Here is a 15,000-nt window from a genome sequence, read left to right on the forward strand (position 1 = left end):
AGGGTGAGCCGCTGACCACACTCCCCATAGAACACAATCCCCATTGAACACACTCCCCACTGACCACACTCCCCACTGACCACACTCCCCACTGACCACACTCCCCACTGACCACACTCCCCATCGAACACACTCCCCATCGAACACACTCCCCGCTGACCACACTCCCCATAGAACACACTCCCCACTGACCACACTCCCCATCGAACACACTCCCCATCGAACACACTCCCCGCTGACCACACTCCCCATAGAACACACTCCCCACTGACCACACTCCCCATAGAACACACTCCCCACTGACCACACTCCCCACTGACCACACTCCCCATAGAACACACTCCCAACTGACCACACTCCCCACTGACCACACTCCCCATAGAACACACTCCCCACTGAACACACTCCCCATAGAACACACTCCCCATAGAACACACTCCCCACTGACCACACTCCCCATAGAACACACTCCCCATAGAACACACTCCCCACTGAACACACTCCCCATAGAACACACTCCCCATAGAACACACTCCCCATAGAACACACTCCCCACTGACCACACTCCCCATAGACCACACTCCCCATAGAACACACTCCCCACTGACCAAACTCCCCACTGACCCTGATAGAACACACTCCCCATAGGCCCTGATAGACCACACTCTTGCTCTGTGCATTGGGGCTGGGTGAATAAGCCTGTAGTTCAACTGGTACAACAAGACAGAGATAAATACCAGTCCAGTACTCAGGCAGTATACATAGCTGTTTATAACTAAGTATGGGGTAAAATGTATGTATGTATGTATGTAACATGTCACCCCTGCTGTCCTCTCCCGATCTCCCCAAAATCCCAACCCCCATCACCCTACCCCACCCCACCCACAGCGCTGTCCTTTGCCCTCTGTACTCTCTACGCACCTGAGACCTGTCCGGAGCAGTGGACCGAGGGGGTGTTGGGTGCTGCCATCCGACTGGGGGTCCCTCCTCTGTTTGAGAGGTGAGCTGAGAGTAACAGCTGATCCAGGATCAGTTTCTGATTGTCGTGCCATTGCTAGTCATCACAAAGAGATGATCATGGCTGATCAGTGAGCATCTTTTGGAGCATGAGAGCGAGAGAGAACATGAGAGAAAGAAAGAAAGAAAGAAAGAAAGAAAGAAAGAAAGAAAGATGGAAAGAATGAAGAAAGAGAGTCAGAGCATGAAAGAGGGAGGGACACCTACCTGCCACAAGATGACCCTAGATCAATTTTAGGTCCACACTTCTCTCTCTCTTTCTCTCTCTCTCCCTACTAAGTGATTACCACTCATCACCAGTAGTACTGTAATTACCATTCCCAGTGTACTCCATTCCCAGTATACTCCATTCCCAGTATACTCCATTCCCAGTATACTCCATTCCCAGTATACTCCATTCCCAGTGTACTCCATTCCCAGTATACTCCATTCCCAGTGTACTCCATTCCCAGTATACTCCATTCCCAGTATACTCCATTCCCAGTGTACTCCATTCCCAGTGTACTCCATTCCCAGTGTACTCCATTCCCAGTATACTCCATTCCTAGTATACTCCATTCTCAGTGTACTTCATTCCCAGTATACTCCATTCCCAGTATACTCCATTCCCAGTGTACTCCATTCCCAGTATACTCCATTCCCAGTATACTCCATGTATACTATGATACGCATCTGAACCCACACAGCTGCTGACCTGTTCTGCAGTACAGTTTAGCAAATTGACCTCAAATCAATTGCTACAGAATAGCAAGTAGACCCTCACAGAGAGTCTTGGCTCTGTATAACACCATCTTGGTTTGGGCATCCTTTTGTCGCCCCCTTGACCTACGTAGCCTTAGAGGATGTGTGTGTGTGTGTGTGTGTGTGTGTGTGTGTATGTGACCTCTCACCTCATCTGCGTGAGATGTGTCATGACACCCGAGTGATGTCATCCCTCCATCGCCTCGGAGACTCACACCCCTGTCTCCCGGGAGATGAGCAAAGGCTTCTGGGACGTGTCCACCAGACAGGGTGGAGCAGGATTCTTCTCAGGCCGTGTCTCATACTAATCCAGGCCTTATGTCTCCCAGCCCTGGCTGGAAGGGGATGGGGGGGCGCTCGCTGTGTGATATCATGTGCGGAGAATGATGTGCCTGAAAGCGCTCCACCCCATTAGGGGTCCTTATGACCCACATAACTGCTCATAAAACAGTTTTCACAGCACATTCCCTCCTCGCTGTGGAATGGGGCTGAGAGGCCGGGAGAGTCCAACTAGGAGAGTGTGCAGAGTCAGAGGACACATCTCACTTCCTTAATGGGCTAGTGGAACCAGATCTATTCATCTGTCTGTCTGTCTGTCTGTCTGTCTGTCTGTCTGTCTGTCTGTCTGTCTGTCTGTCTGTCTGTCTGTCTGTCTGTCTGTCTGTCCGTCTGCCTGATTGTCTGACTGACTGACTGACTGTCTGACTGTCTGTCTGTCTGACTGACTGACTGTCTTTCTGTCTGTATGTGTTGTCTGTCTGTCTGTCTATTTGTTTGTCTGTCTGTCTGTCTGTCTGTCTGACCGACTGTATGTCTGTCTGTCTGTCTGTCTATTTGTCTGTCTGCTAGATTGTCTGTCTGTCTATCTGTCTGAATGTCTGTCTGTCTGTCTGTCTGTCTGTCTGTCTGTCTGTCTGTGTGTCTGTATGTCTGTCTGTCTGCCTGATTGTCTATCTGTCTGTCTGTCTGTCGGCCTGTCTGTCTGCCTGTCTGTCTGTCTGTCTGTGTTGTCTGTCTGTCTGTCTGTCTGTCTGTCTGTCTGTCTGTCTGTCTGTCTGTCTGGCTGTTTCTTTGATTGTCTATATGTGTGTCATGCAGACGAACCTTAGGTTGTCTGTAGCGACATGCAGACCTGATGAGCTCATTTGACTTACAGATGTCTGTCAGAGATGCGGAACATGATCAGGCCTTCCACTGTCAATGAGTTCCATCGTGTGGCCAGCAGGGTGAGATTGTGTGTGTGTGTGTGTGTGTGTGTGTGTGTGTGTGTGTGTGTGTGTGTGTGTGTGTGTGTGTGTGTGTGTGTGTGGGTGTTTGTGTGTGTGTGTGTGTCTGTCTGTCTGTCTGTATGTGCGCGTTTGTAAAACATTAATGTGAACTCAGTAAAGTTCAGTATGAGAGGAAGTTCCTTTCAAATACTGTTGACATCAAATTTCAGTGAGAAATGCATGCGTCGTCTGCATGATTTTCATTATATTTTCAGTCATTAAAGAAACTCTTTTCTTTACATTGATCATATACATGTGTGTCTGTGTATTCGATCTCTCTTTTTCTGTGTGTGTTGCTTTGTTATTTTCTCAGTATAAGGAGGAGAGCCTGAGGAAGGAGTGTGAAAGGTGGTTAGAGCGCCACCTGGTGTGTGAGTTAAGCAACAGCATCTACCTGAAATACCTGCCCTTCGAGTTGCTCCTGAAGATTATCCGATCTCCCAGGTGGCGTGTGTGAATGTGACAATGTGTTTGTGAATGTTGAAAGTATAGAATATATTGTGGAAGTGCCTGTGTGTAAGGACATAGTAAGGATTTGTTTGTGAAACTGTAACTTGTGTGTGAGCATATACAAGTGTGTGGGCAGGGTATGTTTGTGTATTGTAAGTGTGTATGAGAGAGAAAATGTATATAGTTGTGTGCGTGTATGTAATGTACATTTCTGTGTGTGAGTGAGTATGTGACTGTGTGTGTGTGTGTGTGTGTGTGTGTGTGTGTGTGTGTGTTTGTATTTACTTCCTATTTCCTGTTCAGAGTCTTCAGCCCCAGTGAGTACCATCTCTTGAGGACCGTGCTGCACTGGGTATATCTGCAGTTTAACACAAAAACGCAGGTCATACCCACACACCCTACCATCATCACTTTCTTCTCAAGGTAATCACACACACTGAGACACACACACACACACACACACACACACATACACACACACATGCACCAACATACATTTATACATTTACATCATCTTGGCATGATTTTTGATGTGTGTGTGTGTCTGTATGTTTGTTTGTGTGTGTTTGTGTGTGTGTGTGAGTGGTTGTGTATGTGTGTGTGTGTGTTTGTGTGTGTGTGTGTTTGTGTGTGTGTGTGTGTGTGTGTGTGTGTGTGTGTGTGTGTGTGTGTGTGTGTGTGTGTGTGTGTGTGTGTGTTTTCTCTTCAGCTGGCCTCGGGAGGGGGCTTTCTTGGAACAACCAGACGGACAGCAGTACTCTATCCTCTTTCATTCTCTTCGTCTTCACGGCATCACAGATTGTGAGTTTACACACACACACACACACACACACACACACACACACTCTGTCTCTCACACACACACACACACACACACACACACACACACACACACACACACACACACACACACACACACACACACACACACTCTGTCTCACACACACACACACACACACACACACACACACACACACACACACACACACACACACACACACACGCGCACACACACACACACACACACACACACACACACACACAAACATATACGGACAGAAAGAGAGACTAAAGGGATGTGGACACACACGTACAGTCCTCCACCCAAAAGCCCCTCCCAAGCAGCAATGTGTTCCTCATTACCGCAGCGTTCTAATCTGTGTGACTGACGTGATGAGGCTCTGAACTAAGGACAGGCCCTCTGGACATGGAGAGGGCGTTAAGTATGGGCCTATATTAAATCCATCCATCTCATCTCATCTTTGGTCCTGTACACACACACACACACACACACACACACACACACACACACACACACACACACACACACCCTGCTGTGTGGTCACGTCATCCCTCTGCTTGTCGGATCATTCGCTGGGGGGAAGCCAATCAGATCGATGATGACGAAGGGCCTCTGGCCCTCTGCCTACCCACAAGGCCGTGTTGACAACTAGCAGAGTGCTTTATGGGATAGCGAGACCAGGAACATACATCACCACTTTCCCTTTGTGCATGAAGTATGTTCTGTCCCCATCTCTCGCTTCCTTGCTCTCTCTCTATCTGTCTGTGTGTGCTGGTGTGTGTTTGTGTGTGTTTGTGTGTGTGTGTCTGTGTATGTGGTGTGTGTGTTTGTGTGTGTGTGTGTGTGTGTATGCCTGTGTGTGTGTGTGTGTGTGTGTGTGTGTGTGTGTGCCTGTGTTTGTATGTGTGTGTGTGTGTGCCTGTGTGTGTGTGTGCTTGTGTGTGCATGTGTGTGTGCGTGCGCGTGCGTGTGTGTGTGTGTGTTTCCTGACTGCATTACTAACATAAACACACTGGTTATTCCCCACCGAATAATGTAGGCGTCACTGAGTGCACATTTCCCTGTATTACAGAGCAAGACTGCATTTCTCTCTCACACAAAGGGAGCTCAACTTGTTTTCATCTTCATTACAGCCTATTTATTTTCATTAGTTCTAATCTTCCTCTGTTAGTATTAAGGCGAGGCAGTGCGTTGCCTTGGTTTAAGACACTGAACTATAATTAGGAAGTGCGTTGCCTTGGTTTAAGACACTGAACTATAATAAGGAAGTGTGTTGCCTTGGTTTAAGACACTGAACTATAATTAGGAAGTGAGTTGCCTTGGTTTAAGACACTGAATTATAATGATTGCAGTGCGTTGCCTTGCTTTAAGACACTGAACTATAATTAGGAAGTGCGTTGCCTTGGTTTAAGACACTGAACTATAATGATTGCAGTGTGTTGCCTTGGTTTAAGACACTGAACTATAATGATTGCAGTGTGTTGCCTTGGTTTAAGACACTGAACTATAATGATTGCAGTGCATTGCCTTGGTTTTAAGACACTGAACTATAATGATTGCAGTGCATTGCCTTGGTTTAAGACACTGAACTATAATGATTGCAGTGCATTGCCTTGGTTTTAAGACACTGAACTATAATGATTGCAGTGCGTTGCCTTGGTTTAAGACACTGAACTTTAATGATTGCAGTGCGTTGCCTTGGTTTAAGACACTGAACTTTAATGATTGCAGTGTGTTGCATTGGTTTAAGACACTGAACTATAATGATTGCAGTGCGTTGCCTTGTTTTAAGACACTGAACTATAATGAATGCAGTGGGTTGCCTTGGTTTAAGACACTGAACTACAATGATTGCAGAGCGTTGCCTTGGTTAAAGACACTAAACTTTAATGATGTTATGGTTGACCCATCTCCCTGAAGTACAGTCTGGTTGCTTTACCCTATTTGTAATCCTTATTGTAGAAATGGAGGACTATTTGTTACCCTGATGAATTTTGAAAGTTGTAATAATGAAAAAGGTTTTTTCCCCCCTAAGAGCATATTTAGTTCAGCGGAAGTGTTGCCCTAACAGTTGCTTCTATTTTTCTCGTTTTCATCTCTCGTTTCCTCTGCCTTCATCATTCTCTTTCTTTCTTTATCTCTCTGTCCCCCTCTCTTTATCTGGCCTGTCCAACTAAGCATTATTTGGTATGATAGTAATGAAATCCAACAATCTCTCTCTCTCTCTCTCTTTCTTGCTCTCTCTCTCTCTCTCTCTTTCTCTCTCTCTCTCTCTTTCTCTGCATCTCTCTCTCTGTCACTCTCTCTCTTTCTCACTCCATTCTCATCCACCTCTGCCCCCTGCTTTCAGATCACCACCTCGAGGAGATGCAGAGGACCCGTATCTTCCCTCAATCATGGCTTCTCAATCTCTTCTCCACCCATTACTACACAGTGAGTCCCCAGACCTCGTCCTGGTCTGCTATGGGCCTAGACCTAAAACGCCATTCGTGTATTTGTGAAGCCTCCTCCCAGAATGCACCTGGTGTTGACACTTGAGATGAACTTCATCTGAAAGTGAATGAACTCTGAACTCTGAATGTGAATCTGGTGTTGACACTTGTGATGAACTTCATCTGAAAGTGAATGAACTCTGAACTCTGAATGTGAATCTGGTGTTGACACTTGAGATGAACTTCTGAATGAATCTGGTGTTGACACTTGAGATGAACTTCATCTGAAAGTGAATGAACTCTGAACTCTGAACTCTGAATGTGAATCTGGTGTTTTTCAGCTCCTCAGAGGTGGGGACATGTCAGTGAGAATTTTCTCCAAGCAGGCCGTGCGCTTTGGGATGATCATTAAACGGGTGTGTGTAATGTTCTAACTGATTCTTTGCGTGTGTGTGCGTGGATGGGTGTGTGTGTGTGTGAGGGTTTGTGTGTGTGTGTCCTTTTCTCATATATTTCTGTAAGTATTATGGCATGGGTGTGTAACGTACTTGTCTTGATGTGCGTGTGTGTGTGTGTGTGTGTGTGTGTGTGTGTGTGTGTGTGTGTGTGTGTGTGTGTGTGTGTGTGTGTGTGTGTGTGTGTGTGTGTGCGGATTGGTGTGTTTCACAGGAACCACACTGCTGCTCTCAAACAGTGGGTCTCTGGGGATTCTACTTCCTAATGAGAGCAGCAAAGACAGAGTTGAATACATACACCTTCAGTCTACAGGTAACACACATGCGCGCACACACACACACACACACACACACACACAGAGATAACATGCTGTATGCACACAGTGCACACATACATCCTTTTTTAACAAGTGTAGTTGAAGGATGCTCAAATTGGTGAGGTTCCTTTTGCAATTCTCTCAGTAATCAGTAGGGGGCAGTGTGTGATAGCTTCCAATTCTCAATATCCTGTCTGGCCTCATTTAGTGCAATGGCCCTGTAGTGTAGTGCAATGGAAACAAACCCGTTTGACCTTGTTGTCTACATTCTAGTAATTTGGCAGATGCTTTATGCAAAGCATCATACCAGGATGGTACCATGCTAATAAACAACAGCTTAAGCATGAAATAACAAAGCGAAGAGCCCTAAAATATTACATTTTAGTGTCATATGACCTAAGAGTCAGATAAAGAGGTGAGAAAAGTTTCCTGATAAAACCTTTGTCTGCCATGTATGTGCTTTAGAGGCTGAAACAGTGGGACTCAGAGCTGTCATCTCGTGCCTGCCAGCGCTATCCCATCAGCATGATGGCGGAGCGACTGGTGCGCTACCAGGTCTTTGTCCAGAACCAAAATGGGACGAGTGGCAGGACTTCTGCTCCGGTCCAATCCACCACGAGTTTGGCCTGATGAAGCCCTCCTGCCTCAGTGAGGTAAACAAATAACACAACAACCAAACAAGTCAACAAAAAGTCATTAAAAAACAAACAAGTCTGACACAGCTCTCTTGTCTCAGCCATGTGACATTCACATTCAAGTAACTTAATCAACAAACCCTAACCCTAATCCAAAGAAAGACACGCCTCTGACATACCCTCTGACATACCAGTCCGTCATCAAATATCAAACACAAATAGTGTTAGAGGTGAAATGGTGTGTGCTTCACTGTGTGCTCTGTGCTGTGTGTAAAGATGTCTTTCTTTCCCCTTCAGGTCTTCACACTGTCAGTGGGTCTGACTCTCCCCATTCTCGTGACCTTTGCCCTGGCCTTACCGCCTTTGTGACCTCATGTTTCCCCCGACGACGGAAGTCACCTCTAGCTGTCAACTGTGCAATAAAGCTGTTGCCTAGCCCTCCTCCCCTGTTATAACAGTGTATCAGATATCCACTTGACCTTCCACGCTTTTGGCCTCAGTGTTGTTTTCTGCACTGCTCCCAAGAACCCTGAACAGTGCATGGTTTAGGTCTACCTGCTTCTGATCCTGATTGGTCAAACGGACATTTTACCCACCCGATCAGGGCCTTTGGAATGACTCTCTGTGTCCAGTCAGATGTATCAGCACATGGTCACTGCTGTCTGTAGACATATGGAAGCAGGAATCAACTCAGAATCTCACACATGCAGTGAATATGGGACTGACATTTCCATTGATCAGTAATAACTGATAATTATATCTAAACGATTATTGATAATTATATCTAAACGATGTCTCTTTTGCAAAAATAGTTTTTCCTTGATAATACAGACCATATATTCAAATCTTAGTCTTCTACTGTAGTTTGACAACACGCACACGTGTGTCTATGGTAAAAAGAAAAATAGTGTATCTCCCTCTCTCTGTCTCTCTCTCTTTCTCTCGCTATCGCTCTCCTTCTTTCGTGTTTGTGTGTGTGTGTGTGTGTGTGTGTGTGTGTGTGCCCACTTCACTTCAGGTTCTATTTCTCTTCTTGTCTCTCTTTGTTGTCTTAAGAGTATTACTGCCATGAACTTTCCCACCCTGATGGACCACTTACACCTGAGAACATCTCTCTCTCTCTCTCTCTGTGAGATCGTAAAACTCTTACAGTCGTTTGAACACCTGCTGCACTCGAAGCTCAGTGACCTTTCCAACATGGCAGACATTCTCTTTCTGAAGTCTTTGCTGAACTTGCACAGAGGTCAGCAGGGTTCAAGAGCTTCTGATCTTGGGTTTCCCACACTGCTGTGGGGAGATGAGACGAGTCCGTGAGGCCCTCTGCACCTGCCCCGAGGTGTTGGCCGCCCAGCGCAGCTGTGAAAATACTGCAGGAGCAGGTATGATGATGAGAGAGGCCGTTAGGCTACAGGAAGCCCTGGACCTTTGCTGGCTAAAGCTCCCATGAATGGTTTGGCCGCGGTCCTGCCATTAGCAGCGGCAGTAATGTGTGTTCAAGGTCTGGGTGGGTCCCTGTTTTTAAAGCTGTTTTTTTTTTTCAAGGCATGAACAAAAAGTGGATTTGTTTTTTGTTTTGTTTTTGTTTATGGCTGTGTGGTTCATTCATCAGGAGTGGGCTTTAGCTGCCAGGAGCGAGCTGGCGTGAAGCTAGTGTGGTGACCTACGGTCAGACAGGAGGGCAGACCTGGCAAAGCCGGTCCTATTCGTCTGAAAAACACACGCACACACCGATACACACACACACACACACACGCACAAACATGTGCTGATGAATTGAGAAGATGGAAAACCTTATTCTTTTTCACTGCACAAATGCCTCAGACACAGATACAGTACAGACACAGCAGGATAGTGAGAAGTGTTTGTTCTAGAGAGCCTCGTGTGGACACATGTGTCCAATTTCCGATTTCAGTCCGATTTAAATTGGATATTGGACACATGTGTCTCCCCAGAACTAGATTCATTGTGTCCGACTTGAGTCCGACTGGACTCCGATGTAAACCCCTGGACACACGATTCGATTCCGCTGGTAATTGGACTGGGCACGCATGTGTCTCTCGTATCTGATTCAAATTGGACAACTTTTGCACGTGCTTGAGATCGTGCCCACAGACATATACATGCATCATATATAATGTATATGATATGATAAACGCTGCTAGACGCTCAGTTCTTGTGCTCCCTCTCATTCACGTTGAAATACTGAAAGCGAAACTGAAACTTTGAAACTGGAACGCAACTGTTTGGGACAGAACTAATTCAGTGAACAAATATTTTCATATTACTTTCCACCAGTTGTAAGTCATGTAATCCATTCATATCGATGTGAATCAATCAATACTAATACAACTTTAACTGTGGTGTGTTTTTGTTTCATTTCACAACGTATTTACTGTATAATCAACGGTAGCAGATGTAAACATTCCGCATTTGATTTGAACTGACGCGGCCAAGATCTAGATTGGTCACTGCCATGTGCTTTGAGATAGAGCAGTTAACCCCCCATGGAGAGAATTGGATGGGATCGGAGTGCTGCCATCATGTGCCCGCAGGTCTGGGCCAGTTACGAGACCGATCCACAGGAGAGTTACCTCACGTCTAGTTTAGCACATTGTGAGGAGTATATCATATAGAACGATTCACATAGGCAAAATGCACAAGCACGGGTGTTGTATGGGGATCACAGTATGAGGCATGCCTTCACAAGGAGTCGGCAGCTTTAGAAAGGAGACGAGGACAGCAGAGACTGGAGCAGCAGTCTGTCCTTCCTTACCCTGTCTCAGTGCTTCAGCTCTCATGGATACCACTGAGAAGGGTTCATTTCCTCAGGAACAGGGCCTTATGGCCGGCTAGCCCCCGCCGATTGTTTTAATGGTGGGTCTCTGGGTCTTTCTCGCTCTCTCTTCTGTGGATCCACGGAGCCCCTCGTCGCTCACAGGCCACTTCGGCCCCAGTCGTGACGCACTTTGGCTGGGTAGCCCTGAGAATTCTACCCCCCCCCAACACACACTCACACACGCACAGTCAAGTTCTCTGAATGCTCCTCCAGTCTATTGTTTCCCTGCGCACCAGTCATGCGGTGTGTGTGTGCGTGTGTGCGCGTGTGTGTGTGTGTGTGTGTGTGCGTGTGTGTGTGAGTGCGTGTGTGTGCGTGTGTGTGTGTGTGTGTGTGTGTGTGTGTGTGCGTGCGTGTGCGTGTGTGTGTGTGTGTGAGTGCGTGTGTGCGTGTGTGTGTGAGTGCGTGTGTGTGCGTGTGTGTGTGTGTGCATGTGTGTGTGTGTGTGTCATTTGTGTGAGCATGGGAGGAAGTCTGTTCTCTCTCTCTCACTCTCTTTCTTCCAGGACTGCTGTATTTTCACATGGGCACATGGCCACTGCGGAAGCACGCGGTCCTCTCTCTCACACCACACACACCACACACACACTCACACACTCACACCCAACGGTCAAGGTTGAATCAGAACAGCAATGTTACAACCTTTTTGAGACGAAGGGATGCTTCTCTTCTTCTCTGACCCACTTTCTAACGAGTCAGATGGAATGAGAACAACCGTTGTGCTAGCCGCTAGGTGCAGAGCCCCAGGACACATCTGGTCATCTGCCAGAGTTATGCAGAGTCACTATCTGTCTGTCAGTCTCTTGACCTCATTCTTATGTCTATATATCTATCTATCTATTGACCAATTCATCCTTCAGTTCCTTCATCAATCTGTCTAACTCTCCATCCATCTATTTGACCTTTCTTCCTTCATCATTTATCAGTCTTTCATCACATTAACCCTTCTACCTAGAGAGATATGGGTCTGCAATTTTTGTTCATTCACTTTTTTGAATCAGCCTCTCAGTTCACGAAGGACTGCATATGCCAACAAGGAAATGTGCGTGCATCTAAGAAAGAAAAACAGTTCCTCAGCTCGAGCTTGGGAATTTCCCCACTGCTGGTGATGCACCCACGTCTTTCTGCCAAACAGCCAACTGTTTCCTTCTGACTGGATTGGACTCAGCTGTTGCTTTCAGCCATCAAAAAAGCTTCGAGATTTCACCACACGTGACACTTTTATATAAAGTATAAAGACACTTATATAAAGACACTTTTTCATATACATTTGTAGACTTCTTATAGGCATACACATTAGTTGAATGTATTTGGTTGGCTACATTATCATTTACATTCCTTACAGCTACGATTTGCTAATTAAGAACCCCACTATTCTATTCTTTGAGGCCACTGGGTATTCTATGTTGCGGATGATGATGTTCGCGGGTCATCTGACCATGTCCTTTCAAGCAAGGTCAAGCTGAGTACACAGCCAGTCGTATGGGGCGACGATGTGCGGGAAACTTGGTGCATCCAAAATCCAGGAATGGATTTTGAACACTACGAGTACCATCATTCTCTGCGAAATTATTTCCGGAGAGAGCGAGTTGGGGAGAGAGGTCGGCGGCTCCACCACGCCCCCTCTCTCCCTACTGCGAGGGCGCGAGGATCCGGGATCGGTAGCTCGCTGCGGGTAGGAAGTTGGAGGGAGATGGACAGAAACTCTCCGCCCGTGGAGGAGCGCGCAAGTTGTTACTAGTCAGCGAGCGCAGGATAGTGTAAGTAAAACTAAAACCGTCTATTGACGGTTGTCTTTTCTCTCTTGTCCTTCTGTTTGCTCTAGCTACATTGCGGAAGCCCTGCCTACGTTTATTTATTTTATTTTGCGACGGTAGGTAATTGAAATACATGATTCTTGATGTAAGCCGCTCTGACTGTAGCGAATAGCGATGAGGTTAGTAAGCTAACCAACCTACTGTATGCAAAACCTGTCGCTGTCAGGTTGCTGTTACAGTAACCTTGACGGTGATCTGAACGTAGTATAGGGCTGTGGGCTTTTGGATATTTTACCACTGGTCAGTGTGCTCTACGCCATAGGCTATAATCTCAGACATAGAGGTAGCGTCAGACTGGTTTGACGATAGATGTTCCGAAATTCTCAATATTAAAGATGGACAGCTGTCATCGTGTGAACACGGGCGTCATGTTTAGAAAATATAGTTTTTCTTGGCAGTCTATCTAAACGTAAGACTGTAAACTAAAGATGAATCAAAAAGGGTGTCAAGATAGTTTAAACAGAGATTTGAATAAAAATGACCGAATAAGCACACGAGAGACACATAACTTTTCCCGACTCATCAGGTAGGTTAGGCTAGCTAAAGGCACACCTAAGTTTTTTTTTCGCATTCCTGTGTGGATAGGTGTGTGATGTGACGTCACTGTGGTTGATGAATGTTTTGCCGTTGGCTGCCTCACTGTTGAAAGAAGCTTTTGACGAGCGGATTGCGGAACCATAAACTCATTTACATGTCGGATTATGTCGTCTAGTGACAAACGTTCAACGCTTGAGGGTCTATTTTTTGGGGGTAATCTCTGGACATGGTTGAAGGTGGTGTTTAACAGTTCTTGGAAGGAGACATTTATGGAATGCGATGTTGTCAGGCAGCATGCGACGTCACTTGCCTACACAGTGGTTTACTACATGCCGAAGACCTATTGAATGAGATGGAGCTGTGTTTGTGTATGAGTGTGAGGCAGGGAACCACAGCTTTAGGTGGTGTCATTATTAAACGTCCCCTTTCCATACAGCCCTCAGAAAGAAGTTTTTGCTGTTCCCGCTGTGTGTGGTTTGCAAATGTGTTCTCTGCTCATTAGGACTTCCACAGCAACTCAGCTGCACTTTGCACTTCACTCATATAATGTGAGCATATAGACGTGCTACCCACTTACTGAATGAGATGTTTATTCATGCAACTCAGGATTGGATTGGATTGTATTCTACTTTATAGATATGCTTACTCATATGAAAAGGCACTTAAAGCAGCAATACAGAGTACTGTTCCAAAACTAGTAACTACCTAAAAGTCATGCGTGTGAAAGCTTTTCTTCCATTTTTGAAGGGTGTACCAGCCAGTAACACAGAACTAAATAGGGCATATCCTGGATGGATAGTGGTGAAGACAAAGGTGTTTATCTGTCCTTCACATCACCATATGCTATCAAAATTAATTTGAGGATGGTATCAAAACTAGTTGCCTGTAAAACCAAATCTCAAAAAGTGTCAAATTGTTGCATAGTGTTACTTTAAGTACATGCTGCACATTCGTGTATTCAGTTAGGTTTTTATATTTAAATGAGCAGCAGAGTAGATTTGCATTGAGGTGTGCATGATGGCGTCAGGTTGACCTGTGACCTTCCGGACTTTAGGCAGGGCTTTTGATGGTTGCCACCGCATGTTGCACCACATATGTGAGATTGTCGGCATTGCGCAGCCTGAGGCGAAAGCCTGTACAGATGGTGTCACGTTGAGTTGACACTGTTTGCACAAAGCTACACAGAGGCATAGTAGGGGCTTTACCTTAGCAAAACCCCCTCAGTACCAACTGCACACATGCACACGAACACACACACACAGTCTCACACACTCTCTCACACTCTCCCTCTCTCTGTCTCTCTCACACACACCCTCGCAGATGTAGAACAAGCAAACACAAACACAGCCTCTCTTTCTCTCTCTTTCTCTCTCTGTCTCTGTCCCACACACACATACACACTCATACACACAGACTCCTGTTTCAAACTTTGTACAGATTATCAGGTCATGGTTCAAACAAGTTTAATGAGATTTCCTGAAGGACCAAAAAAACTGTACACAACAAAACAATTCAATTTGGGAGCAAAGCTGTGAAGTCCAAATCCCTGGTCTGATTTACAGCTCTGATGGGAGGCTTCCTGTGCACCAGAGCCAACCGACGCTGCTGCTGCTACTGCTGTGACCTGACTGACACTCACCACTATCGCTATCCCCCCTCCCCCTCACACACTCACACACACACACACACACAC

The 15,000-nt window shown here is 46.1% G+C and overlaps 1 protein-coding gene across 1 annotated transcript in view; it reads left to right on the forward strand.

Moving 5' to 3' along the window:
- The window catches only part of btbd16 (BTB (POZ) domain containing 16), a gene marked incomplete at both ends in the record, with an annotated part of 15,491 nt that extends 7,005 nt beyond the window's left edge, over positions 1-8,486 (forward strand). The window contains 12 exon segments of the mRNA XM_080840429.1: positions 1-3; positions 889-1,000; positions 2,915-2,984; positions 3,340-3,470; positions 3,780-3,899; positions 4,186-4,277; positions 6,629-6,711; positions 7,052-7,126; positions 7,380-7,478; positions 7,948-8,056; positions 8,059-8,135; positions 8,415-8,486. The exon segment at positions 1-3 is cut by the window's left edge and continues 141 nt beyond it. Of these exon segments, the coding sequence (XP_080696555.1) occupies positions 1-3; positions 889-1,000; positions 2,915-2,984; positions 3,340-3,470; positions 3,780-3,899; positions 4,186-4,277; positions 6,629-6,711; positions 7,052-7,126; positions 7,380-7,478; positions 7,948-8,056; positions 8,059-8,135; positions 8,415-8,486 (1,043 nt within the window).
- Between the last annotated feature and the right edge of the window lie 6,514 nt (positions 8,487-15,000).

The sequence above is a fragment of the Sprattus sprattus genome (assembly GCF_963457725.1).
Source record: "Sprattus sprattus genome assembly, chromosome: 6".
Classification (NCBI taxonomy): domain Eukaryota; kingdom Metazoa; phylum Chordata; class Actinopteri; order Clupeiformes; family Clupeidae; genus Sprattus; species Sprattus sprattus.